Source organism: Phragmites australis, chromosome 3 (genome assembly GCF_958298935.1).
Source record: "Phragmites australis chromosome 3, lpPhrAust1.1, whole genome shotgun sequence".
Lineage (NCBI taxonomy): Eukaryota > Viridiplantae > Streptophyta > Magnoliopsida > Poales > Poaceae > Phragmites > Phragmites australis.
The window spans coordinates 22,237,758-22,261,701 of record NC_084923.1 but is presented as its reverse complement, the minus strand read 5'-3'; the positions used below and the strand labels follow the sequence as shown (position 1 = coordinate 22,261,701).

At 44.2% G+C, this 23,944-nt stretch overlaps 2 protein-coding genes and 1 long non-coding RNA gene across 6 annotated transcripts; 2 read left to right on the top strand and 1 right to left on the bottom strand.

The window, feature by feature from the left end:
- Nucleotides 1-92: 92 nt before the first annotated feature.
- On the top strand, nucleotides 93-3,181 carry LOC133912641 (uncharacterized). Of its 3 annotated transcripts, none has more exons than XR_009908840.1 (3): nucleotides 93-1,010; nucleotides 1,104-2,563; nucleotides 2,654-3,181. It is a non-coding gene; the product is annotated as an uncharacterized LOC133912641 (long non-coding RNA). The 3 variants fall into 3 exon arrangements; XR_009908838.1 differs by having other exon boundaries at nucleotides 1,104-2,739; nucleotides 2,829-3,181; XR_009908839.1 differs by having other exon boundaries at nucleotides 1,104-2,895; nucleotides 2,996-3,181.
- Nucleotides 3,182-6,128: 2,947 nt separating this feature from the next.
- Nucleotides 6,129-12,303, top strand: LOC133912640 (cold-regulated protein 27-like). Its single transcript, XM_062355486.1, has 6 exons — nucleotides 6,129-6,383; nucleotides 10,654-10,848; nucleotides 10,935-11,175; nucleotides 11,567-11,676; nucleotides 11,756-11,868; nucleotides 12,024-12,303. Exons 1-6 carry the CDS (start codon nucleotides 6,342-6,344, stop codon nucleotides 12,043-12,045), a joined length of 723 nt encoding a protein of 240 aa, XP_062211470.1. The 5' UTR covers nucleotides 6,129-6,341; the 3' UTR covers nucleotides 12,046-12,303.
- A 634-nt stretch (nucleotides 12,304-12,937) lies between these two features.
- On the bottom strand, nucleotides 12,938-22,079 carry LOC133912639 (uncharacterized). Of its 2 annotated transcripts, none has more exons than XM_062355484.1 (7): nucleotides 17,248-22,079; nucleotides 16,916-17,157; nucleotides 16,686-16,836; nucleotides 15,619-15,805; nucleotides 15,211-15,546; nucleotides 14,436-15,121; nucleotides 12,938-13,901 (listed from the first exon to the last, which is right to left on the bottom strand). In XM_062355484.1, the coding sequence occupies exons 1-7, from the start codon at nucleotides 21,838-21,840 to the stop codon at nucleotides 13,212-13,214; spliced, it is 6,885 nt and encodes a 2,294-aa protein (XP_062211468.1). In that variant the 5' UTR covers nucleotides 21,841-22,079; the 3' UTR covers nucleotides 12,938-13,211. The 2 variants fall into 2 exon arrangements, with proteins under 2 accessions (XP_062211468.1, XP_062211469.1); XM_062355485.1 differs by having other exon boundaries at nucleotides 15,211-15,540.
- Nucleotides 22,080-23,944: the final 1,865 nt, after the last annotated feature.

The following is a 23,944-nucleotide window of genomic DNA, read 5'->3' as shown; positions in this document are numbered from 1 at the left end:
TGGGACCAGTTGGATGCCAGTTTTCAAGCTGGGCCCGCTCGTCTGTGTGTGAACAATGAGTGACACAAGGCTTCTTGCATAATTGGTTAATCAATACTTCTATCCTAACGGTGGAAGAATTCCCGAACGCCCAGGCCATCGCGTCCCTGTAGCTCCTGTAGCGCCGTTCCCTGGCAAGTGGGTCCAGTCCCTGGCGTTTGTCGCTGGTTGCCGCATGGTACGCGTCCATAAAATATCTAGCACACCACCCGTCCAGAACCCTCCAGCTGCTGGCCGAAAAATCCTCGGCGTCTGCTTCGTCCACATTTCTCCATCGCATCCTTGCTCCATCCGCCAGCTGCAGCTTCTCCCGCATCCTCACCCCCCAAGCTCTGTACTCCATGCCCCCTCCTCGAGCTCCACCGATCCGCCTCCATTCCTCACCGGCGAAGCCACATCGGTTCGTCCCTCAGCGCCCCGCCCCGCCGCGCCCCCCTCCCCTCCCGCCGGCGTCACCCTCTCTGACTACCTGAGAGGTCAGGTCGCTGGTGCTGAGCACTTGCCCCCTCCCACTGCCCTCCCTCTCAGCTCGCACCCTCCCCCCTCCCTCTCAACTCGCACCTGCCCGTCCGCCGCATTCTTGCTCCCTCCGGCATCTGCAGCTCCTGCCGCATCCTCACCCCGTACGCAGCCTTCTCCCCTCCGTACGCCATTCCTTCGCCTCGAGCTCCCCCGATCTGGCTCCATCCCTCACCGGCGCAACCACATCGGCTTCGTCCCTCATCGCCCCACCTCGCCCCCCCCCCTCCTCCCCGACGCGCCGGCATCGCCCTCTTCGGCTACCTGAGAGGTCAGGTTGCCGGTGCCAAGCACCCGCCCCGCTCCCCCCTGTCGAATTGCTACTGAGTTCAGTCGTCAGGTCGCCGGTGCCAACCACCCGCCCCCCTCCCTCTGCCGAACTGCTGCTGAGTTTAGCCCACAATGCAATCGCCTTCTTCATCAGCTACGACTTCCCATCGGTGCGGATACAGGTCTGCCTCCTCTTCCTCACCCATTTTTCTTCGACTGTTCATTGAAAACTTGCAGCAACAAAGTGCTAACTTGCCTTTCCATCTTTATATCAGCTATGTTTTCCACCGGGGCATCAGGACTTGCAAATTGGTATAACAGTTTCATTAAATAGACAATACACAGATGTAAAAATTACTTGATCTTTTTCAAACAATAATTTTAGACCTTTGTATCTAAGGCCCTGTCCATCACTACTTCAGCGAAAGCTTCATGTTCAATGTATTCTTGCAATGGCTACAACTGTGATAAACCAAGCTTTGGAGGAGATAGTGAATACCTTAGAAATCCGATATAATAATCTCTGTTAGCTTGAACAATAACATGTAGTTCAGCGAAAGCTTCATGTTCAATGTATTCTTGCAATGGCTACAACTGTGACAAACCAATCTTTGGAGGAGATAGTGAATACCTTAGAAATCTGATATGATAATCTCTGTTAGACTAAACAATAACATGTAGCCTATTTTCTCTCCTGCTATCTTGATTGCAGCTATAATGGTGGTTCTTTTTTTTAGATGATAAATGTGCTGATCATTGTCCATAGCCAAGGTACATTGCTGGTCTAAAATCTGAAGAGTGGCAAATTTTCTTGCTAAAATACACAAACATAATTTTGACTGCAGCTGTACAATTGTGCAGCCGTGATGTTATCTTTTTTACATATATATCTTTTTACTGAGATACTTCTCTAAGAATAGAGGAAATTCGTTTGTTCCTTCCAAAGGAAGCAAGCTAGGGTTATTTCCACAATTACTTTCTTCCATTGTACAAACTTGCATCTCCAACTTAAGCAAACAACCTTGATGAATGATGACAGTGACACAAGTAAGTATAAATCAGTATAGTGTTTCAAAAGGTAGCTTATCTACACGCAAGGAGTTTCAATATTTTAGCTTAATTGCATAGATCTGCTGGTGAGTAAAATCTTTATAGTCCCTTTAAATAAGCTATCACAGCTATTACTGTTGCAACCTTATACTTCACGCCAAAGAAACAACACTAAAATATAATCTTAATGTTATTTCTCAACTCCTACAGTTCAGTATTATTTCATTTTCCAGTGTTTAGGGAATACCTTACTGTCATTCAGCTTATATTTATTGCTTTAATTCCTATAACTGCTGTCGCTATTTATTCATCTTGATCACTGAGATTTTACAAACTATTTACAATAATGAGGAATAATTGGTTATATAATGCTTCATATATTAGTTACATCTCCTTTCTCTTCATACTTCACGAATATATATACATTACTAAATTAAAAAAAAAGAACCGTTGTATATCTACATACTGACTTACCATACTTATGATTACACAGGAACTACCTTGGCTCAAGCACGCAGCTCAACACCAGCTAATATTTTGAAGGTAAACAAATTTCCTATTTCCATATCATAATATGTCCATAGGATAGATATGACAGGGAGTGCAAATAATTGCAGGAACAAAAAAAAAAAAAGAAATAGAAAGTCTATTATCTGCAGCTGAAACAACGCCAGCAGAACACACCGTGAGTATTACCATGTACTTATTTCAACAGCATTACCAAAAAGGAGGAAAAACAGAACATAACAAACCAACAATTCTTTGTACCATACAGGCTTTAGCTACGGATGTGAAAGAATCGTCTAAACGACACCTCACTAAATAAGACCCAGATTCATTTGATCCAAAAAACATAATCAAGTTAAAATTCTTTCCCGCTACGATTTCACGCTCAGTATTTCTAATCCATGTAAAAAGGCTTATTTACTCAAACTCAATATACTTTGCAGTAAAAGACATGCTACAAGAAAACTGCTCTTCAAAGACTAAACTATTACCAACTAAACTTCTAATGCGGTAAGGCCTTCACCAATGAACATACACATGCATTTCCTTTTCAGGTTCATCCAAATTAAAAAAAAAAACTTGACTACTGCACTCTTTCATTTTCTTTCAGATCTTAAGTGTTGCCGCTAAATATGAGCACCAGCTGTTTACCTAATGCCTACCTTACATATATCTCCAACCTCTCAATGTATAAATATAGTATCTTGCTGTACAGATAATACTACTACTACCAGAGACCAACTCCTATGTACCACCCTACCATATACAACTACTATGTACTTTCCTTTTTAAACTATATTTTTTGCTATTGTCATACCTCCAAAACATAAATTCAATACAGGCGCAGCAACACGCGCCACTCTGTCTAGTTGATCCAACGGCGTGAGAAGTATACGTGCACAACCATCCACGATCCAACGGTGATCCAGGCGTCCCGTCTCTGAGCGCTAGTTTCTTCCTTCTTGAGATCTTGCACATCAAGAGAAAGGTATATAATGGATACGTAGACAAAAAAATTTTAAACACCAGTATAAGATATAGATGTATGTATGCACTCACACAGCAGCTAGTGGAAACCAACTGGAAATGTGGAGATTGAAGATTGCTGAAGTTATCATAAATGCATCGCTGTTAATATGTTCGTCGTCTACTACTAAAAGAAAATTCTATTTTAATGAGACACATGAAATAAATCTAATATTTGATTCTGATATGTAGAAAATACAATCACTTCCATTAACCATCACAAAACTTGAAAACAAAGAGCGACATGAAGAATTTGATTAGGACATTCCTTATTTCTTGCACACATTTCCCCATGAGCTATGCACGACTTGTTCAAAAGCGAAAAATGTCTCGTTTTCTTGCACACATTTCCCCTATGAGCTACGCACGACTTGTTCAAAAGCGAAAAATGTCTCGTTTTCTTGCACACATTTTCCTCATGAGCTACGCACGACTTGTTCAAAAGCGAAAAATGTATCGTCTCCTCCCCGTATCCTGGTATAGGATAAGGGATTTTCGTGTACCAAGTCAGCAAAAGCAAGAGCATGCTAAATGGCAATATCTGAAAGCAGCAAGTAACGCCTTGCGCCGCTTGTGCAATGCAGGATGTTATCAGTGATGCAATCTAGATTTCTATGGAAACCGCACGTACCCAGTGCTGATGTTATGTTTTTTTTTTTTTTTTGAAAGAACACGTCCTCGTCGACGAGCTGATGTTATGTTGTTTAGCAATTAATTACTATAAAATATTTTGTCTCGAAAGTCAAAAAAAATAAAAAATGGCTTAAAAAAGTCAAAAAATTAGTATGATCTTTTTTAACAATTTGTGAGTCAAGTAAAAACTCTTTACTGAAAATCTTGGGATGCATGTCCTTGGCCTGACCTAGTTTTTTTTTAAGGACCTAGCTTTTCCTTCTAAGAGAGTACAATAAGATGCACACAACCTGTATATATCACACTCACACCACCTCATATATACTGGCTCAACCGAACTAGTGCATGTATATGTAAAAAATATGTCTTCAAACTTTAGCAACTGTGTTGACATCTAAACAAGGGAGATGCTAATTTTTAGTGCCTGAAAACAAAGCTCCTCTAAGTCAACATCTCAGGGCCATCAGATCATCATCCAACATATGAAACATCGTCTTCAACCTCCGACTATCTCTTCTCTCATGTGTTCTCTCTCATGGTGATCGCCTTGTACCGCCACCCTACATCCGTCTCTGGTGTGTCCCTACCGCCACCGGCTGCTCCCGTGTGCTAACTCGCCGTCACCTTTCCAAGACTCTTCCTCTAAGCCCGATGACAGTGAATCCTTCTTTGGGAACTCAACCCCTTCCATTAACATCGTTGTTAGTATATTCACACTCTTTGACATAGAGAAACAACGATTTTATGGTGAACTATGGGAGGTGTGCTTAATAAAGTTCTTTTCTCTTGGGCTTCCATCTGTATGCCTAATCTGGAAACTAAGCTTCAATAGCCCGCAATGATCATTTGTGGAAACCTTTGGGATCAGGGCAACAAAAAGAAAAATATCTCCCTTGCCTAGTTTAGGGCAAGAGGAGAAAATAAAAATTCTCATTACCCTAGTTTAAGGTTGGAATATATGCACGTGTATGTCCAAGGTCTAAATAAAGATAGAAATTCAGAGGGTTTGTTTCCACTTGCAGCGTATTCTCGAATGGCATATATGCAGTTTTTGCACAAATTATATGTCACTATAAGATTTTCAAGATTTCCCGATTGTCTTTTTACTAATGACCGATGATTATTATCCTTATTTAGAAATTTTCTTAAATGGCCAAGATTTTTTAAAATACATTTAGCTACTGAGCGTTGTTCATTAAATGGCGATGATGATCTTTTGTTGGAAATTATTGGTCGGTAATATTTTGTTGCTAATTTGTTTTCACTCTTGGAAACAATGTTCAAATTAGACTAAAAAATCATCGGTCACTTGAGAAATTTTATATAGAAGGACAATAACAGTCGGTCATTTGAAAAAAACAATCGGAAAACCGAGAAGATCTTGTAGTCTATTGTATGTGCCTTTTCCAACAATTAGTTACTGTTGTTTTTTCCAAAAGAAAAGAAGGCAAAAGATAGTTACTGTGGTGTTTGCTGTCTTGAAAGTCAAAACACGCACTGACATCCTTTTTATGACTTCAGGATCAGGTAGATAAAAAGAATTCTTCATCTGGCAAAATGTAGATAAGATAGGCAATGTGAGCGTAACTTGAGGGAGAAAAATTTTATAGGACCCGATAGAGATAGATCCCTGCCAGACTCTCTCTCCCTCCACCAGCTGCGCGACACGGCAAGTACGCCAGCCTCTGTATACACTGTGCATGACACGTGTCGGATAGAGAAAAGGTCTTGTGAGAGATCCGATCGTATAAAATTTTTCTCCCAACTTGAGCGGCATGCAGCGTTACCTTACGCTTTCGGCTAGTGCACAACAAAGATGGCACGTAATTGAAGAGCTTTCCTCTCGACCTTAATTCGTTGAACCATCTCATCTGGGAAAAGAGCACACCTATGCAGGCTCCAAACAGCCTCCAGGCTAGCACACTTTTCAGGCATTATTTGCTCTCTCACAGCAACGCTGGCCCGGAGATGAGAAATATCCCCTCCACCCTTACTGGAGCACACAGCAGCGCTGGCGCAGAGGATCCCAGTCCCCCCAGGCGCACCAGCCAACCGTCCATTAGGTATTATTATCTGGCACGCGGCGGCGCTGTGGCGCTGCGTCCACGTGGAAAAGCGGCCGTGCCACGCAGGATAAAAAGAGCCCCCCTCCCCTCTCCGAGTCTCCGTTCCCCACTCCTCCGTCCGCTGCCAAGCGAGCGAGCCATCCGCGAGGGTTCGCCGCGAGGAGTCGCCGCGAGGGTTCGCCGCGAATCACCGCCTCCTCCTGGTCGCCCCCGGCGGATTCGGAACGCGGGATGATGGGGGAGAATCCGCCGCCCGGCCCGCTGCGCCTGGGGGTAAGTTAACCCATCACACTTCTCTTGTTCCTTTTGTTTCTCTCATCCAGGAGGCCTTCGATCTTCTCCTTCCTTCGCGGGCGCCGGGCGGGCTCTCGTTTGGTTGGCCTGTGCGTGCGGTTAGCTTGAAGCTGGATTTGGCTTGGTTCGGGAAGGGACGGTAGTTTCGTCCGCGTTTATTTGTTCCGCGAGCGTGCACCACCACGTGATTCGGGAGTCGCCAGTGCAAATAAAATCAAGCTGTTGCGTATCGGAGAAATGGGGGCCGGCAACTAAAGATGAAGGGTTCTGGGTGGGATCGATCAGGTCGGTTACGTTTAATGCTTTTTCTATCTGCCGGAGGAACAAAATTATCAGATCATCGTCGGACTACAGAGAAGCAGTATTGTCTTGATGCGGTTTGTTTGATCCGTATTTGCTATTTGAATATGTACGTGAAATTGTATAAGGATAATAAGTAGAAGGAAAGCTGGGCTGCAATTAGATTCACGATGACTACTGTATAACTACCGGGACACATTAGAGTTTCTCGTAATTTTCGAGTTATATCTCTATCTCTATCTCCGAGAAGGAAATCTCTAGATAAAAGAAAATTACCTGTAAGTACTCAAGGTATTCCGTAAATATGTAAGTTTATCTTCAAGAACGGAAAGAAAAACTCAAAGAACGTACAATGTCCCTTCTATATATACGGAGCTTGAGGCTCTTGCAGAGGATAAGCCATTAGAAGTCGTACAAGTTGAACAAGCGATTACAAGTCAGAAGACGTCTGAAGCCGAGCATAAAAGTTACTGACTAGGTTTAGATCCATCTAGACTAACCACATGCCATATTGTAACAGACTCAAATCAATACAAGATCAATATGATGTAAAGTTATTATTCTCAAGAAGGTTCGAACATGTATAAAACTCTATGTTCTTCTGTGATTCGTCTACTCGAAGTATCCCCTCTTCATCCTATAAATTCATAAGATCGATGGTTCACCAATCGTCGACAACTGACGTCGTCCGTGGGGATCATGACAATAGGCATTGAAGGGTCTACGCAAAATATGCCGTCAGCTTCGCTCAAGTCTTGTCGAGAGCTGGATTTTTAGATGAGCGGTTCTACAACAGCTTACTCCTCTTCTCGGCGAGCCAGTGATCAATCAAGTGAATTTCGACGAAAAACTTTCCGGTGACGATTCAAGCGATAAGGTAAGTCGCTTTATGGATCAATGCACAAAATTACAGCATCGAGTTCGAACCACTCGGCTGCTAAGACAATCGTGAATGTCTAATTCACAACAAGTTGGGATCTACCCCCATAGCTTCTGACAACATGTATTATCAAGATACCAATCCGGAGCAATCTGATGAAAAATCCATGATGGATCTAAACACTTCTTCACTGCCTCCGGTGAAGGTTATCCTTGAGAGGTCTTCACCATCGGAGACAGGGGTTTTGCAGAAGGCTGGATTACAATGATTTTGAGATATGTGAGCACAATTTCTTTTGCCATCAAGCTAAATGGTGCAACTTCAGAAATTTTTACGCCGACTAGAGGGATTCGCTAGGGGGATCCTCTCTCACCATATCTATTCATTTTGTGCGCCGAAGGTTTCTCTTATCTACTGAAACGTGCAAAAGAACATAATCCATTAGGGGGTGTTCGTTTTGGGCCCGTTGGGTCACATATCGCCCACCTATTTTTTGCGAATGATAGTGTGATCTTTGTGGAAGCATCGTCGGAGAACATGCATGAGTTGTGCTCAATTCTACAAAGGTATGAAGCAAGCTCTGGGCAGCGTGTAAATCTATGGAAATCATCCATTTTCTTTGGTAAGGGCTGCACGGAAGATAATAAAAAACCGGTTGATGGAGATTATTGGCATTCAGGAGGAGGCGCTGAATGAAAAATACTTAGGTCTACCCACACGAGTGGGTAGATCAAAGAGGGCGCTTTCAAACATATCAGAGAAAGTGCATGGGGAAAGGTTGGCTCCTGGAAGGGTCAATTCTTATCAAAGGTTAGAAAAGAGGTTCTTATCAAGTCGGTGCTGCAAACGGTACCAACATATACAAAAAGTGTCTTTCAATTTTCGAAGAAATTGTTCCGACAATTAACAAGTATTACATCTATTTTTTGGTGGGGTGCGGCTAATGAAAAGAGGAAAACACATTGGATAGTGTGGAATAGGTTGTGCCTTCCAAAGAGAGAAGGAGGTATAAGCTTCAGGGGACCTTCAGGTGTTTAATCAAGCTTTATTGGTGGAACAAAGATGGAGGTTGGTTATGGTGCCGGACTCGCATTGTGCACAGGTGTTAAAAGCGAGGTATTTTAGGAATGGGAATTTTATGGAGGCCTCCTGTCCACGCCGAGCGTCATACACATGGAGAAGTATTTTGCATGGGAGGGAGTTGCTGCGAAAAGGACTTATATGGCGAGTTGGTAACGGTGAATAGATCAAGATCATGACAGATAGATGGATCCCTACAGACAGACGTGGGAGCCTGCTGGGAAGGAAAGTGCAATCAGATGCTACGAGGGTTTGTGATCTGCTCTTGCCAGATGAAAAGCGATGGGATGAAGAGAAGCTTCAACTGCTGTTTTATGAATGTGATGTGATCAATATTCTTCGTATCCCTCTGTCGGATTGGGATGGTCATGATTTTTTAGCCTAGAACTATACAAGAAATGGGGGTTTTTTCGGTCCGATTGGCATATCACCTCATGTGTAGTGAAAGGTGTCGAGGGGCTGTTGCGTCCACTTCCTCTACCCAATCCCAATACACGAAATGGTTGAAGGTCTGGCAGGCTGATGTTAGAATAAGATGAAGGTGCACTTTTGGCGGCTTATCCAGAATGGGTTAGCGGTGGGTTCATAGTTAAAGAGGAGAAGGATTAGGATCGATATTTTGTGCTTGTTTTGTGGGAGAGAGGATACTGCATACTACAGATTTTGGGCATGCTCATACTCTTCTTGGGTGTGGACATGGGTCCACGAATTGAGCTCCATTCACATCGAAGCACCGACTGCGGATTGTGCGGATCCTAAACGACTATCAAGATGGTTACTTGATAGATTGATGGAACTGGATGATGCATCTCTAAGCGCTTTAATTTCCATCCTCTACGAGCTGTGGCAAGCAAGGAATGATGCTAGGGATGCATCGCGATCGGAAGACACTAGTAAGGTGGCACACCGTGTGGTCTATCTATTGCAGGAATGGGCTGATCTGAATGAGGTGAAACAAAGAGCACCTAGGCCTACTGATCGATGGCGTGCACCATCAACGGGTTGGGTGAAAATTAATGTTGATGGGAAAATTAATGTTGATGGAGCTTTTATGGCTGCGGAGATGTATGGTGCTTGCAGGGTTATTTGTAGAGATGCAGATGGCACATTTTATGGAAAGAATCCATGAAGCAGAGATGGCTGAAATACTGGCTTGTAAAAGGGCCATGTTGTTCGCTGAAGAGGCGGGTCTCCAGAAGGTATGGTTAGAAACAGATTGTTTGGCTGTCCGTAATATGATCATGGCTGAGTCCATGGATCGCTCGGCGTACGGTGCTCTAGTCTAAGAGATTAAGATGAGGGCACGAGATTTTGACGAGTTCCGTGTAATGTGGGTATGGCGTTCGGTTAATGAGGCGGCACACTTGTTAGAAAAACACAGTTGCTTAAATAAGTGCTCTAATTCGTGGTTTAGTTTTCCACCATCATTCTTATTTTCGGTTTTGAACTCTGATTGCATTGTGGTGGATGAGTAATATATGATGCAGCTGCTCTAAAAAAAAAACGTGATGTAGAATTTCACGAACTGCTGATGAAAAGGAGAAGTACGGTACAGCCTCGTCAGCTCTATCAACTGTCCTGGTCCAATGTGCTTGTTTCTGAGGTTCCTAATGAAAGCATCACTTCTTACGTTTTCTGTTTGAATCCTGGCTGGATTTCTATGGAGGAATCAAAGATACATGCTCACATTTATTTAGGTTATTGTTATACTTGTGTTATCATGCGTTCCTGCTGCTTGCTTGATTATTTTGATGTGTATTGTATGTGATTATTTTAATGCCTCCAAAGCAATGCTGAAGTAACAAAACTGCCAAGTGACGTTAGTTTTAGAATGGTAGGCAGCATTCCTATTGCTCAGGTGTTGCACCATACTGTTTAGACTTAAATTGTTGATTAAGTAGATAACTCCTTGTGTTAAACTTTTCATCAATCAGATCATTGGAGGCAATAATTGAGTTTAAGATATTTATTCTATTTTTCTTCTGCCAGGACACGTTGAATGCAGGTTCATCAACTGGATGGACAGATGAGAAGCACATGCTCTATATTACCTCACTCGAGGAATCATTTATTACTCAATTATACAGCGGAGAAGTCAATTCAAAGGGGTTGCTCTGTCGGTCTCCAGGTGAATGGCGCAATACTTCTTGTAATGGAAATGGTAGAAACACAGAAGTCAATCAGGTATCAACAATACCGAGTCGCCATTCCTCAACTAGATACTGTTGCAATGTTTGAAATTGTTCTCTTGTTTCATAACAAAACATCAGGGATATTCGGGGATGCTTGAGGCTGATGGAGCTGAATCCAGATTGTCACAGGCTGAGTATATTGGATCACCTTCTTGTTCAGGGTATCAGGAAAACAGCATAGCCTATTATATGGATGATGATGCATCAATTAATGGTCCACAACTTGAGAGAACCAGCTACCATGCAAGAGAAAAGAACCCTGGAGGGTCTGCTGGTTCCTATTTACGTCGGAATGGTCATTCCGTTTCTAGGAAAACAGGTCGGTGGCTTCTCCTGGATGCTTCCGTGATCATTAGTTTGTAACTATATTCATGAAAAATTTGAACCATGTTTATGAAAAGCTAACAAAACCTTAAGATGTTTGGCCTTTTCCATAAATATCCTTGGATGAGACTATTGTCAGGTAGTATCTATTACATACTAGATGGCCAGTCTGAATTTTAGATTAATGGAAATAGAGTTGTACTGGCATCTCCCTTCAAACAGTTAATCACTCTATTTCAAGAAAAGAAGTAGCATTTTCTATTGAATTATAGTCACTAATATGTCTGCTATATTTAACCTGTATGAGCTATACATAGAAGGTATATCTTGCATTTGCTGCTTCTCGCTGGTATACTATAAAGAAAACTGTCATTGAACTTCTTCAGAGTCATCGGATCAGAACTTCATTGACGGGGAGGTTGAAGGTAGCAGCGAAAAAAGCATAGGGTGTAGCAAAAAGCGACTGGAACGTGCGGCTGGTACAAATGTGGGCATGGTGAGGGACATAATTCTATGGTCGTTTTCTTCTTGTTGCTGCTTCGTTTGTTCTAACATGTAATCTGTGCTTTGATTAGGTTGCTCCATCTGGAAATGCAGAATTCCAGTTGGAGCTGTTCCATGATCAAGGAGGAGAATATAGTGGCACCTCATCCTCATGGGAAGCTCCGGGGCCAGGGCGATGGTCCATGTAAGGTTCGGATCCACAAGTTTGTAAGAAAAGTAGCAGTGCAGTTCTTCTGTAGACTTAAGTCGGTTCATATCTGGATAGTGAAATGGTAGCTGGTTCCTAGTATAGTATATTTGGTACAAAGAATGCTGTAGATCGCTAATTGCTTCCTGCAGGATGATCCAGGACTCCAGGTAGTATGTTTGGTACAAAGAAAGCCGTAGATCGCTAGCTGCTTCCTGCAAGATGATCCAGCTAGTATGTTTCGTAAAAGGAAAGCTGTAGATCGCTAGCTGCCTCTACAAAATCTGCCAGGATTGGCAGGATGGTTACAGTGATTGAACTGAAGCAGCTGGGTACAGTCCCATAACTGTTGTTGTACTCCTGATGTAAAAGATATTATGGAAAGTTGATTTTTGCCTTTTAATGACATTTTGTTTGTCATGGTGGAAGTTAGTCCTTCGGTCTCCCAAACTCATTATTTTCCTTACCTTTCTTGGGCTGCTATTTGCTATATACGACTAGTGAATGATCTATTGACAATTTCACGCGTCAATGGGTCTGTAAACGCATCTGTAATGGCTCGATTGCGATTGAAAGATATGAAAACATAGATCTTACATGAACCGCTAGTTTCTGGAATCAAATTTGATCTTAAAATGTTGCAAAGTTGTAGTAAACATCCCTCCCTAACACTCCAAATGTTGAGAATTTTTTTAAAAAACTTTGTTCCTAAGAAGCAAGCACAGGATACGTCTTCAAGGTGCTTCAACTTAGTAAATTGTAACTAAGAATATGCAATAAGATGATAAAATGGCAAGCTTACTTTGTGTACAGCTACTAAAATAACATCACAAAACTATGACTGGCACGCATATGTTTCAACAAAAAATAGCACTGAATTGAATTATGAACACATTCCACAATGTAAATAATAAGTACATGTTACTACCCTTATGGGCACTTCTGAGGTTGCCCAGGACACGTCAGTCAGTCCAGAAGTAAATAATAGTAAGAATAAATAATTCTTATTACTACCCTTACGGGCACTTCTGTGGTTGTCCAGGACGTTAGTCAGTCCAGAATTAAATAATAGTAAGAATAAATAATTCTTATAGCACACCATCGACTTGGACGGCAGCAGATCCGATCGGCTGCAAAATTTATCCAGGCATGACGCGGTATTGAGTTGTTATAACACTGCAACCCAACTCCATTTCTTCTCTATGCAAGAAAGTGAACCAAAAAACATACAACCAGCACAAGCTATAATCACCAAATAAACAAGGATAGACACGCATCAAAAATATGTTTTGCATGTATCTGATACAAGGAAGCTCGTCTTCCCACCTGAAGCGCGCTCTCTAGCCAGATGGGGCATGACCACTTGTTGAAGACTTCGCGACGTATATCTGCTTCATCCTACCAGCGCCCAGGTTCTTGTCAGAACTGGGATTTTGATTCCTCCCCTGGTACCCTGATCGCCTTTGCCACTCATTGCCAGTACCAATCTTTTGAGTCATACGTGCCCGACGATCCTGATTATTAACTGGATGTTGGTGCTGTTGATCCGATGACGATGAAGATTGGTCGGCCTTGGAGGGCATGTTGGTGACCTGGCCTCCGTTGGGGTTGCTAGTCACCCCTGTAGCAATCCCAGGGTTGACATTTGGTGGTATCGTCCTAACCACAACTTTGGCACTGGTTGAGAATTCATTGCTGGTCACATGCGCCTGGCCAAATGAAGGCTGAACAGTTTGAGTGCTTGAACTACTGGAGGCTGGCTGTTTAACGAGACCTAACTCATCTTTGAACTGAGAGGCAGCTGCATTTGGGAAGGTCTTGTTGCCATCTGATGGCACAGCAGAAACAGAGGGCTCCTGAAACCGGTTATTTGTACTTTCCTTGTTGCCTACTGGCACATTATGAGCAAACTGCTGTGCAGCTGTACCCTCTACTGGATGCTGCTGTAATGGCACTGATAATGGGACAGAGTGTAGAGGTGGTACAGGCATATGTGGCCAACAAGGTTGCATCTGTATGTCTGTAGATGACTGGAAAAACAGCGCGAAGGGAGTTAATTACAACACAAATGGAGAAGAAAATGTCGTGACAAAAAAAAAATGCAAGAGTTTCTAACCATGTTAATCTAATGAACCACAACATGTTTTTCATTTTTTTTCCACATGTACACAGTGCTCATCCTTTAATTGACTAACCACAACAACAACAGCATTTGTCCCAAGCAAGTTGGGGTAGACTAGAGATGAAACCCACGAGATCCAACTAAAAAGATGATGAGAAAACAATAATTGACTAACCAATGCAAGAAAAATCTAAAGCTGCCATGCATACTGTCGTGAAAAAGCAAAACCAGGGTGAGGAAAAATATCCATGTCTGCTTCATGGCAGATTCACAATGAACACTTTCAAATCTCGTTATGTATTCACCCTACAACCCTACGGCCCTAACAAACCACAGAACGGAAGGAAGTAGGACCATTTTCATAATCAAATAAAAATCTAATATAAGCCATCATCTTATAGTTCAATTGTCTCGGCACATATGAACGGCTACTACTGCATACCTGGAAAGGAGCAATGTCAAACATGGTCAGTGGGGACGGGATTGGCATGATAGAAGTTGGGCGTAGATGCTGCACTGCAGTAGGCACACTGGGAGAGTTTACTTGACCAGACACCATATTTTGGTTGTTTGGATCACTCTGGCTCACACCAACAGGAAGTCCTTGGTTTTGCTTCCAATCAGGCTGCTTGTCACCAGGGATATAAGTGGCTCCCATGAAACCAAGTCCCATTTGACCAAACTGCCCTACTGGGGCGAAGTGGTTATAGACCACCATATGTGGAGGACCTTGCACACCTGGGATTCCTCCTGGAGTAATAAAAGGACCAGCAAACCCAGTTGGAGGACGATAGAATGAGTCTACCCCAGAATGACATTGTGGCCAAGCTCCCAATGGTGCCGAAGGCAATGCATTGCTTCTTTGAGGATGCTGACCCTGAGAGCCAGCAGATTCATCACTTGGTCCAAATGCAAAAATGTGCCCTCCTAACATTGTATTCATATCAAAGCAAGAAAAGTGGGACGGTTGTGCACCAGGAAACTGAGAAAGCATAGGCCCTGATGCCTGTGGACTGGGTAAAGGAGGCCACAGGGGCATGGATGGAGTATCAACTGATAAGTCTGCTGGAAGAGCAACTGCGAGAGGCTCTTCCGTGGATGATTGACCAGCTTGACCTGTTACTGTACCTGTTTCAGTTGTGTCCATAAACTCTCTGAATATAGCTGCATAAACAGGGTAATGTTTTTTATTCAAATTGACAATGTGGATATCATACCTCTTGATGTTAACCCACTGAGATCCTTGCTGCTAAAGCTCTTGTTGTCTGGAGCAGACGCTGTAGTTGCATCAGCTGGAGATCCCTCATCAGTACTAATAGCTGCCACAGCCACAGCAGAAGCGGCTGCTTCAGCCTCTGCTTCTACATCCTCTGTATTTGGACATGGTTCCTTAGAACTCGCCTTCTCCTTATCAAAGAAAACATCAGTACCACTGTTATCACTTGGTAAGCTTCGATCAATCTTCATATCAGGCCTAGATGAACCTGGAGCTCCAAGCCCACTTGAGACAGTTCGGCTGACCAGAGGTAGTACTGTTGGCGAGGTAACTGCCCCTGAGCATTGTTGTGTTCGTTTATAAGTCAAGTTGTGGTAAACATTGTACAGTACTAATGAAAAGTGCTTACCAAACTGAATCTTCTCACCAGCCAGAAGGGAGTTAATAGGGCTAGAAGATGAAGGGAACACCTTTTCTGTGGTTACTGTAGGGGACAAAGTATTGTTGGACTCCAAAGAAAAGCCAGAACCAGCTTGCTGTTCAAATTTAGCTGGTCTCATAGCTTCTTCAAGTTGAGTTTGAGTTAATGGCATAACCTAACATGTGCATAAGTTGCCAAAAAGTTATAGACCACAGAAATAAAATATAAAGACAGTATAGTGACTAGATACGCGAGACTAAAAAAAACAACTGGAGTTGCTGCCTAAAAATCCAAAATAAATGTACAGTCTTTACTCACTGTGTGCTAATGTATTATGACAAATGTATTCTACTGTCACAATAAGGCAGAGAAGCATAATAACTTTGATCATGGGAACTAAATTGGATGCAGTTTACTGTAAGAACTGCTTAAACTGCATATGCTACCAACAGAGCAACATGAAAACTTAAAAAAGTCAGTCATGTATTGTCTAAAAAACATAGTCTTGTGATAGAATTCCCAATTAACATGTAGAAGTATGGTAATCTAACATTTTAGTATCGGGAAGTTTATCATGAGACTCCTGGATTTTTTTTGTTCTGTTGTTTTTATTTATTAATTTGTACAGATTCAGGAGAGAAAGCTCCCTGAATCATGATAATCTACAATTGTATATAGCAATAGGTCTGCGTAAGAACAGTTTAACTTTCCATACTTAAGAAAATTGCAAAGGTGATCTGGTTTGCATCCATGGAAAAAAATTATAAACACACCAACATATTGGGAGTGAATGATATGTACAACTAGTTCTCACAAAAAATCACAACTAGCATACCTACGCCACCTGTAATTTTACATTTGAAAGAGAACATAAGTAGAAGCTCCATGGTGAAGATTCTCACAAAAACTTTTGAAGACTAGTTGTTTACGAGAAGCTAATATTACCATTTCAAACAACTGAAGATTCAATTAGGATAATATAGAATGCAAAGTGCTTCCAGTAAAGAACGACTTGCCCATTAGGAACATAGATAACCTTGAGAAAAGCAATCTACCTGATGGTTTATCTGTGAATTATCCCAGGAAACCATGTTAAATGGAGTACTAATGGACGTTCCTGTATTGTTGTCCTCAGATAAGCCTGCCACGAGCTTTTCAGAAGCACCAGAAATGACCATGTCAGAGGATGCCTGACTTTGGACAGGCCTGTAAAAAGCTTTCGTGAGTGAAATCCTCAAGAATAATCTTAATTAATAAATAGTATAAGCATAACTAAGCTACATACTGGTTGGCATAGCAGTTTGTAGTCTCTGCAGTGGTTGAAGGTGGCCCTATGGGATTCACAGAAGCCATATCACCCTTCAATGCAACCGATGGTTCAACATAATCAGCAACTTTTCCTTCTACTGTGATGGCAGAATCCACATGAACTTTATTTGAAACTTCTCCACTCAAAGGAACTGTTCGTTTATTCACACTTGGACCACCCGAACTTTGTACAGAAACTTGGTGCTGTTTGCGTGGATTCTGGTTCAACGAACACCAAAACATTTATTAATTGAACGAAGACAACAAATAAGATGTAAATTTAAGCATATGAAACATGATAGTCGTCACCTTTGCCATCCTCATTTTAGATCTATTTTCTTTCTCCCTCTTCTCTCGCCTGACACTCATGATCTGTCTCTTGGACCTTACTTCAATGAAGCCATCTGCATCAACAGGGACCTCAATGCCTTGCTGCTTAACAACACGTACAGTGCCAGCTTGCAACGAGGTGGCATCTCCTTCAGGGATAGCACCTGTTCTAGATTTCTTGTTCCCACCATGAGATCTTTCATAAGCAGCCTTCGGTATACTTCTAAATGTTGAACCTGCACTCTGATTACTTGCTTCATTCATCCTGGATGATTTACTAATATCAACTTCCCTTCTGCTTCCATTTCTCACTGAAAAATCTCTTCTTGTTCCATTGGTGTATGGCCTCTCGTCCTGTTCACCATGAGTAAATGACTCATAAGCCTGGACTTGGTTCTTCTCGAGATTTTCCCGAACTCTAAACTCCGTTCTTCTTACATTCCTACGACCCCTTCTCTGGAATCCTCTGTAATCTTTAAGAGAAGGTTCAACAACTGAACCAGTTGATTTCATGTTAATATCTCTAAAAGCATAACCATACCTTTTCCCTCTTCCACCAGATACAGCACCTTGAGCCTTTGGGCCGCTCGGGACTTTCCCCTCCGAAACAAATTGAGAAGACTCTATGTTATTGGAGGTAGGTTTGTAATTCCTCTTCAAAGAAAAATCATGGTTCCTCAGTATTTCAGCTTGTGAAACACTGGAAGTTGTACCCTCAATAGAATGTCTGTCCAGCTGACCATGAAATCCCTCCACACCAGCCATCTGGTTGCTTGCGGATGCAATGAGATACTGTGAATCTGAACTGTCCATTCCTAGGGGAAGCTTGGCTGTAGGTACTGCAGATTTATCGATAAAGGTGGATGAGACTGCCTGTCTTGGGATATTCTGGTGTGTGCCTCGATTCTCTAGCTCTGGGAGAACACTGGGAGCATTCTGATTCCATGTATATTGAGCTGGTGCAGAAGAATGAGCAGGGAGAATGGCCTGAGAAGGCAGCGGTTGAGCACTCTGAGAGACAGGGCGGACATACCTCAACTGGCCAAACTGATATAAAGGGGTCGTTGAAGGGTGCATTTGAGACAGGGATGGGTTAATCTGATTGTGGAGATGGATTGGCATCTGTATGGATCCAATCTGAATGGCTGGAACCGGAGTCGGTATTAGAGGAGGCCCAGTAAACAGACCAAACTGGAGGCTAATAGGTCCTTCATTCTGGCCAACTACCGCTGAAGCTGATGACATAACAGGATCTGTTGAAGATGCCTGAGGTAACTGGGAGCTTGAAGCAGACGTCACTAAGCTGCCGGATGGCTCTCCATTACTGTCATCTGTCAGGGCATTTACATGATCAAGAGTCAAGTGCTGCAGTGTTTTCTCTGCTTCAGTAACAGGGTCAGAATGAACAACTGAACCACTAGCATTCTGTTGCTCTGCAACACCTGAGCTTACATGTACTCCAATTGCCCTCTCAGTGCTCTTCATAGAAGATAGTTCAAACACACCATTTGAGGGAATTTCAACCTGCACACCTTCATCAAATCCAAGTATAACTGGTTCCAGTTCTACAGGTGTATTCTGCTCCTCTAAGAAGTCATCATCCAAGTCAAGATTCTCGTCATCAGCTTCATTGATTCCATCTTCCTGGTAGCTATCATCGTCTTCATCGTATTCATCCTGTTTCCGCCTGTCATCATTGTTTTCACTCGACCACTCATCATCCTCTATGTGGGATACTGATCTTGAGGCAGCCATTCTGCTTGTGGTGGCTGCATCTAAGGTCAAAGCTGCATGATGATTGTCAGACATCACAGTTCGTTCACCATCAGCAGAAGTCGGTAATGCAGGTGAATCACCAGAAACATCCATCTCGTCATGTGAAACATGTGGAGGTGAGCTAGGATGGCTTGAAACAGAAAGAGAAGACTGTGAACCCAATACAGGGCTTTCTCTGTCCCCAATTTGGTGTTCATTGACAGCAATATGGTCAGCTGGTACCCCATGCTGGTGAGATGCCTCTTGGTATGCACTTCCATACTGACCCCACATAGTTTGCTCATCATCTCTACTGGAACTCTCCCCCATCCCAACATCCACAAAAGATGAATTGGGATGTTGAGCTGAAGCACCAATTGTGTTTCGGTGCACTGAGGTCACAGCAGGGGGTGGGGGAACATGTGGCTGCCGCATAGAGTAGTGGGGTCTGGTAAAAGCAGAAAAGTCATTAGCCTCAGAACTCTGAAACATCATATCTCCTTGTTGAGCACTGGGGCTTCCATGAGAACTACTAGGTAGCCAAGCTGCATCTCCAAATCTGTCACTGTTAAAAAGCTCGGTGTCAAAGTCAGATTGCTTGTCAAAACGGTCAATCTCCCTAAGTGCATCCCACTTTGGAACCTTTTCATGTCGGTAGTCCTCCAGCGCCCATGGAGAATCAGTTGTTCGGCCTCTCGAAGATGGCGTAACGGACACACTCCCAAATCCATCATTAAAATCTTTCTCAGGGAAATTCCCTCTCCTCGTAGCAAAAGGGTCACGCCGTGGACTATGATGCACATTATCTTGTTCTCGAAATGCAGCCCTTGCACCATAGTATGTGTGTTCTCTATCAATAAACGATGAGTGCCCATCCCTCAGAGTGTGAACCCTTGGAACTGTGTCACTGTACCTGTTGAAACTAGAGGACTCTAATGGTGCAGACGTATTGATGCGCTCACCCATTCTGTCAATATCCTTTGTGTCACCAAAATTAGCAGACTGTGACACATCTCTTTCCTTCAAGGTTCCAGAAGCCATTTCATCACTGACAGCTGAAGAAAATTTCCCATCGCTTCCTCTGTCAATGTTTGATTCTGCTTGCCTTCTAGCAATCTTTGCCTCCAACTCTAGGAGCTTTTGACGCGCTGCCTCCCTACGCCGCTCCTCCTCCATATCAATCCTCTTTCTTTCCTCCTCCCTGGCAATTCTCTGTTCCTCAGCTCTTTTGGAAGCTTCCAGCCTCTCTTGCTCGGCTTGCCAAGCAGCCTGCTTTGCCTGTTCTTCCACCAGCCGCTGCCGCTCCTCCTCTTCTCTTATCAGCCTCTCCCTTTCCTCTTCCTGCTTCCTAGCAATTTCTCTGACCCTTGCCTGTTCTTCTATTACTCGATGTCTCTCCTGCTCCTGTACCCTCAAGATCCTATCAAGCTCTGCCTCAAATGACTCCCTTACTGGGTCATGAAAATCAGTTGGTTTGGTTGCTTCTTTTTTCTTCTTTATTGCACTCAAGTTAACAGCAGAAATGCTATCAAAACCGGCATCCTCTATTAACGGTTTAGCAGGGAAACAGCTGAGCCGCTTCTCCCTACCAAATTTTGCCACTGGCTCGTTAATTGAAGGACCTTTATTACCAGCAAAAATCAGCGCCTTGGAACCAACATTGTTGTGGAAAGAATTCACCTTGTGCCAATTATTCGAACTGTCACCGTAACGTTCACTTGCAGTTTCCCCAGCTCGTGCGATTCCATATGGTTCTACCCCGTTCTGTCCATAGGTACGCATAGGAGGCTCCCTGCTGTTACTCCATAAATCCTTGGAGCCACCAGCAATTATGCTCTCCCTATATGACTGATCACTGCTTCCTCTGCCAGCACTGTATGGTCGGCTATCTGTTCGCTCTCTATCATGTTGGCTTGACAAAGGAGATCGCCACAGCCCGTCCTGCCCACCCTCTTTATTTGTCGCAACTGCATCTCTCCCAAACGGCTCCTTCTTGAAGGGCTCCCTCATTGCGCCACAATGGTCATGCCCTGGGATCAAGGCCTCACTCCTACCAAATCCCCTCTCCCTGCTGTCCCGCTCTGGGAGGCTCAGCCCTGTGTCACGCTCGTCATCAGCCCAGTCAGAATCATATCTAATCCGGACCATCGGAAGCGGGCCCAGATCATGCTTTTGCGCCCTCTCAGCAGAGGGATGAGCGCCAGCTTCGATGCCGCCACCAGAGGCCAGGGGCTCAGCAGCTCGCGTGGGTGTCACCTGAGGTCGCATCCCGAGGGGCATTGGCCGTGCTTCTGGTGTGGCAACCCGCACCCCATCAGCATCCTTCTGCCGCTGCACAGGCTGCGGAGGTGGCGGGGCGACAGCTGCTTTCAAGGAAGGGAAGTCCTCCCCACGCAACACGACGGCTTTCTCCAGGAACCCATAGGACGGCGGCCTGGCGGCGCTGCCAGGAAGCGCCACCGAGCCGGGAGGCTTCTCAGAGGCCGGGGCGGGCTTGGTCCACCCGGCCGCGGGCCCGCCAGATCGAGGCGGGGCCGAGGCGACCCCGCCGCCCGCCGAGGCAGCCACGCCATCGAAGCGCTCGTGTTCCTTGCGGAGTGAAGGGAGGTTCAGCGGCGGCGGCACGGAGAGCTTGGGCGGCTGCACCTTGGCCAGGGAGGATCCGCGAGGGCGGGAGAGCACCACCATGCCCCCGCTGTGGCCGCCGGAGGAGCCGGCGGCGGCGGGGCGGGAGGGGCGACCGCCATGGTTGGAAGGGGCGGGCTGGCCGTAGGATCGGTTGAGGTTAACGGAGACGAACTTGCCGATGTGCGTCATCGGCGGCCGCGGGGCGCATGAAACCCTAGCCGCAACCCCCGACGCGCCGGCCGGTGCGAGGGGGCTCTCACGCGCGGGGCCTCCGGGTCACGCGCGAGGGCGGGCGGAGGGGGTGGGTATGGGGCGGCGCGCCCTCGCCGCCGATGAGGAGGCGACGGCGACGGCGGGGTTGCGGGGTAGGGAGGGTTGGTGTCGGGTCGGAGTACGGGACGGGAGGGAATATTTAACTTTTTTTTTCATTCTATCAAATGACAATTTCTGATAAATAAATCCTCTCAAGTTTATAATATTATTAGGTTTAATGATAAATTTACATTTTATTAGATGACAGTGTGGTAAAAAATCAAATACGCTGACGGCGAGAGGCAGCCCTAGGCGACGGAAGAGAGAAGGCGGGTGATGGATGGTGGTGATTGACGCGAGGGTGCATGGCAGCACGAATCTTTAAGCGGTTGCTGCTGGTTTTGGCTCTTGTTGTTGGGGCTGTTACCCAGTTGTGGCATCAATAGAAATAACCGTCTATTGTAGTATATGCTAAGGCCATATATAAATCACATCCATGTTATTTAGAGATATTATTTTAAAGATTTACATGCAATACTAGACAATAATAACCATTTATACAATAGTTTAAATAGTGATGAGCCATTTAATATACTGTCTATTAATTACCAGACAGTGTTTTCCTCCCTTCTTTCTTATCATGTCATCTAAGATCTAACGTAACATATTTTATAGACAGTTGATATTACCCTACTATACATATCATAAGTTAGATTTGATAGTAGATTGCAAAGAGAAGAAGACGAGTAAGGATCCACAAGCTTCTTTTTTTTCGTATGACTTGTAGTTACTTGTGGTGGTTCTATAAAGATGACGATGTCGTGGAGAGGGCATTGTGACGGCGCATTAGCTGATATGTTTGCATTGCCATACGGTTGGGTGGTTCCTCACGGAGTATAGTTTACACCCAGTTTTGTGATGATTCAGTTGGAATTGGGTGTGATTTGGTTGGATTTGGGTTAGGCACCAGAGCTCAAAGATTGGAATCAGGGCAAGTTGTTGTTTGCCAACTGATTTGTCATGTCATCATCAATGTGCCCCGGACCCTAGCTCCTGGCTTCTAACAAACAAGAGGGGAAAAGGAGAGAAAATATGAGGCGAAAGAGAGCCATATCGGATTAAAAGGGTCTAGTACACTTTACATCACAGCATATGTTTTGTTTGGTATAGTTTCTGTCCGTGGATTTTGAAGGATTGTGCAGAAGCTGTGCTAAACGACAGCATTCTACAACAGATTATTAGTAAGCGGATTTTAAGAATAAATTGTACGATCCGAAGAAACGGAAACTACTTTTTACATAATTATCTGGGAAGCAGAATGTGCAGAAGCTTAATCTGCGCTAAACAGGACCATAATATCCTTTGGCAGAGCATCGGTTGGCAAAGGACCCGTTTGTGACAAATTATCGATCAGTAAATCGTTTTGCCAACCGAAACAATCCATCGTTGTATGTCTCATCGGCAAATGCGGCTGTTTGACGATGTTACAGAAGAATTGCTGACCCAAACACCGACTCTAAATGTCAAAATAATTACCGACAAATTGTTTGTCAAAATACACTGAATTGTCCATATTCGCCACTTGTTAGCACTCGGTAGGAGGGAAGGAATAACAACAAGGGAATTCGAGGCTAGAGGGAGAGAGTAGGATAGCCGGAGCACCTAGTCATGGTGACGACGAGTTCCTTACAGAGGAGGAAGAAGCAATGTGTTGTCTTACAGCCTGTCTGATCCCGTTCGTCACTCGGGTTCAAATAGCCAACGGTGAGCCACACCACTCTTACGGCCCGAGCCCACGCACATGTTACACAACCATTCAGGCCCACTCAATCTCACATTGGTCCTTCTGGTTCTTTTGCCCTGCAGCCCGTAGAGTGGACGCCCTTCTTCCTCAGCACTGCCTTCTCCATCAGTATGAGCGCTGACACTCCCCCGATCTTGACGACCTACTTGACCCCAAGCAAGCGCATGCAGAAAGGCTTGCTGAAGTGCCTTTGTGTCCTCCCATGACGCATGCTCAATCGGCCGAGAAGACCATTTG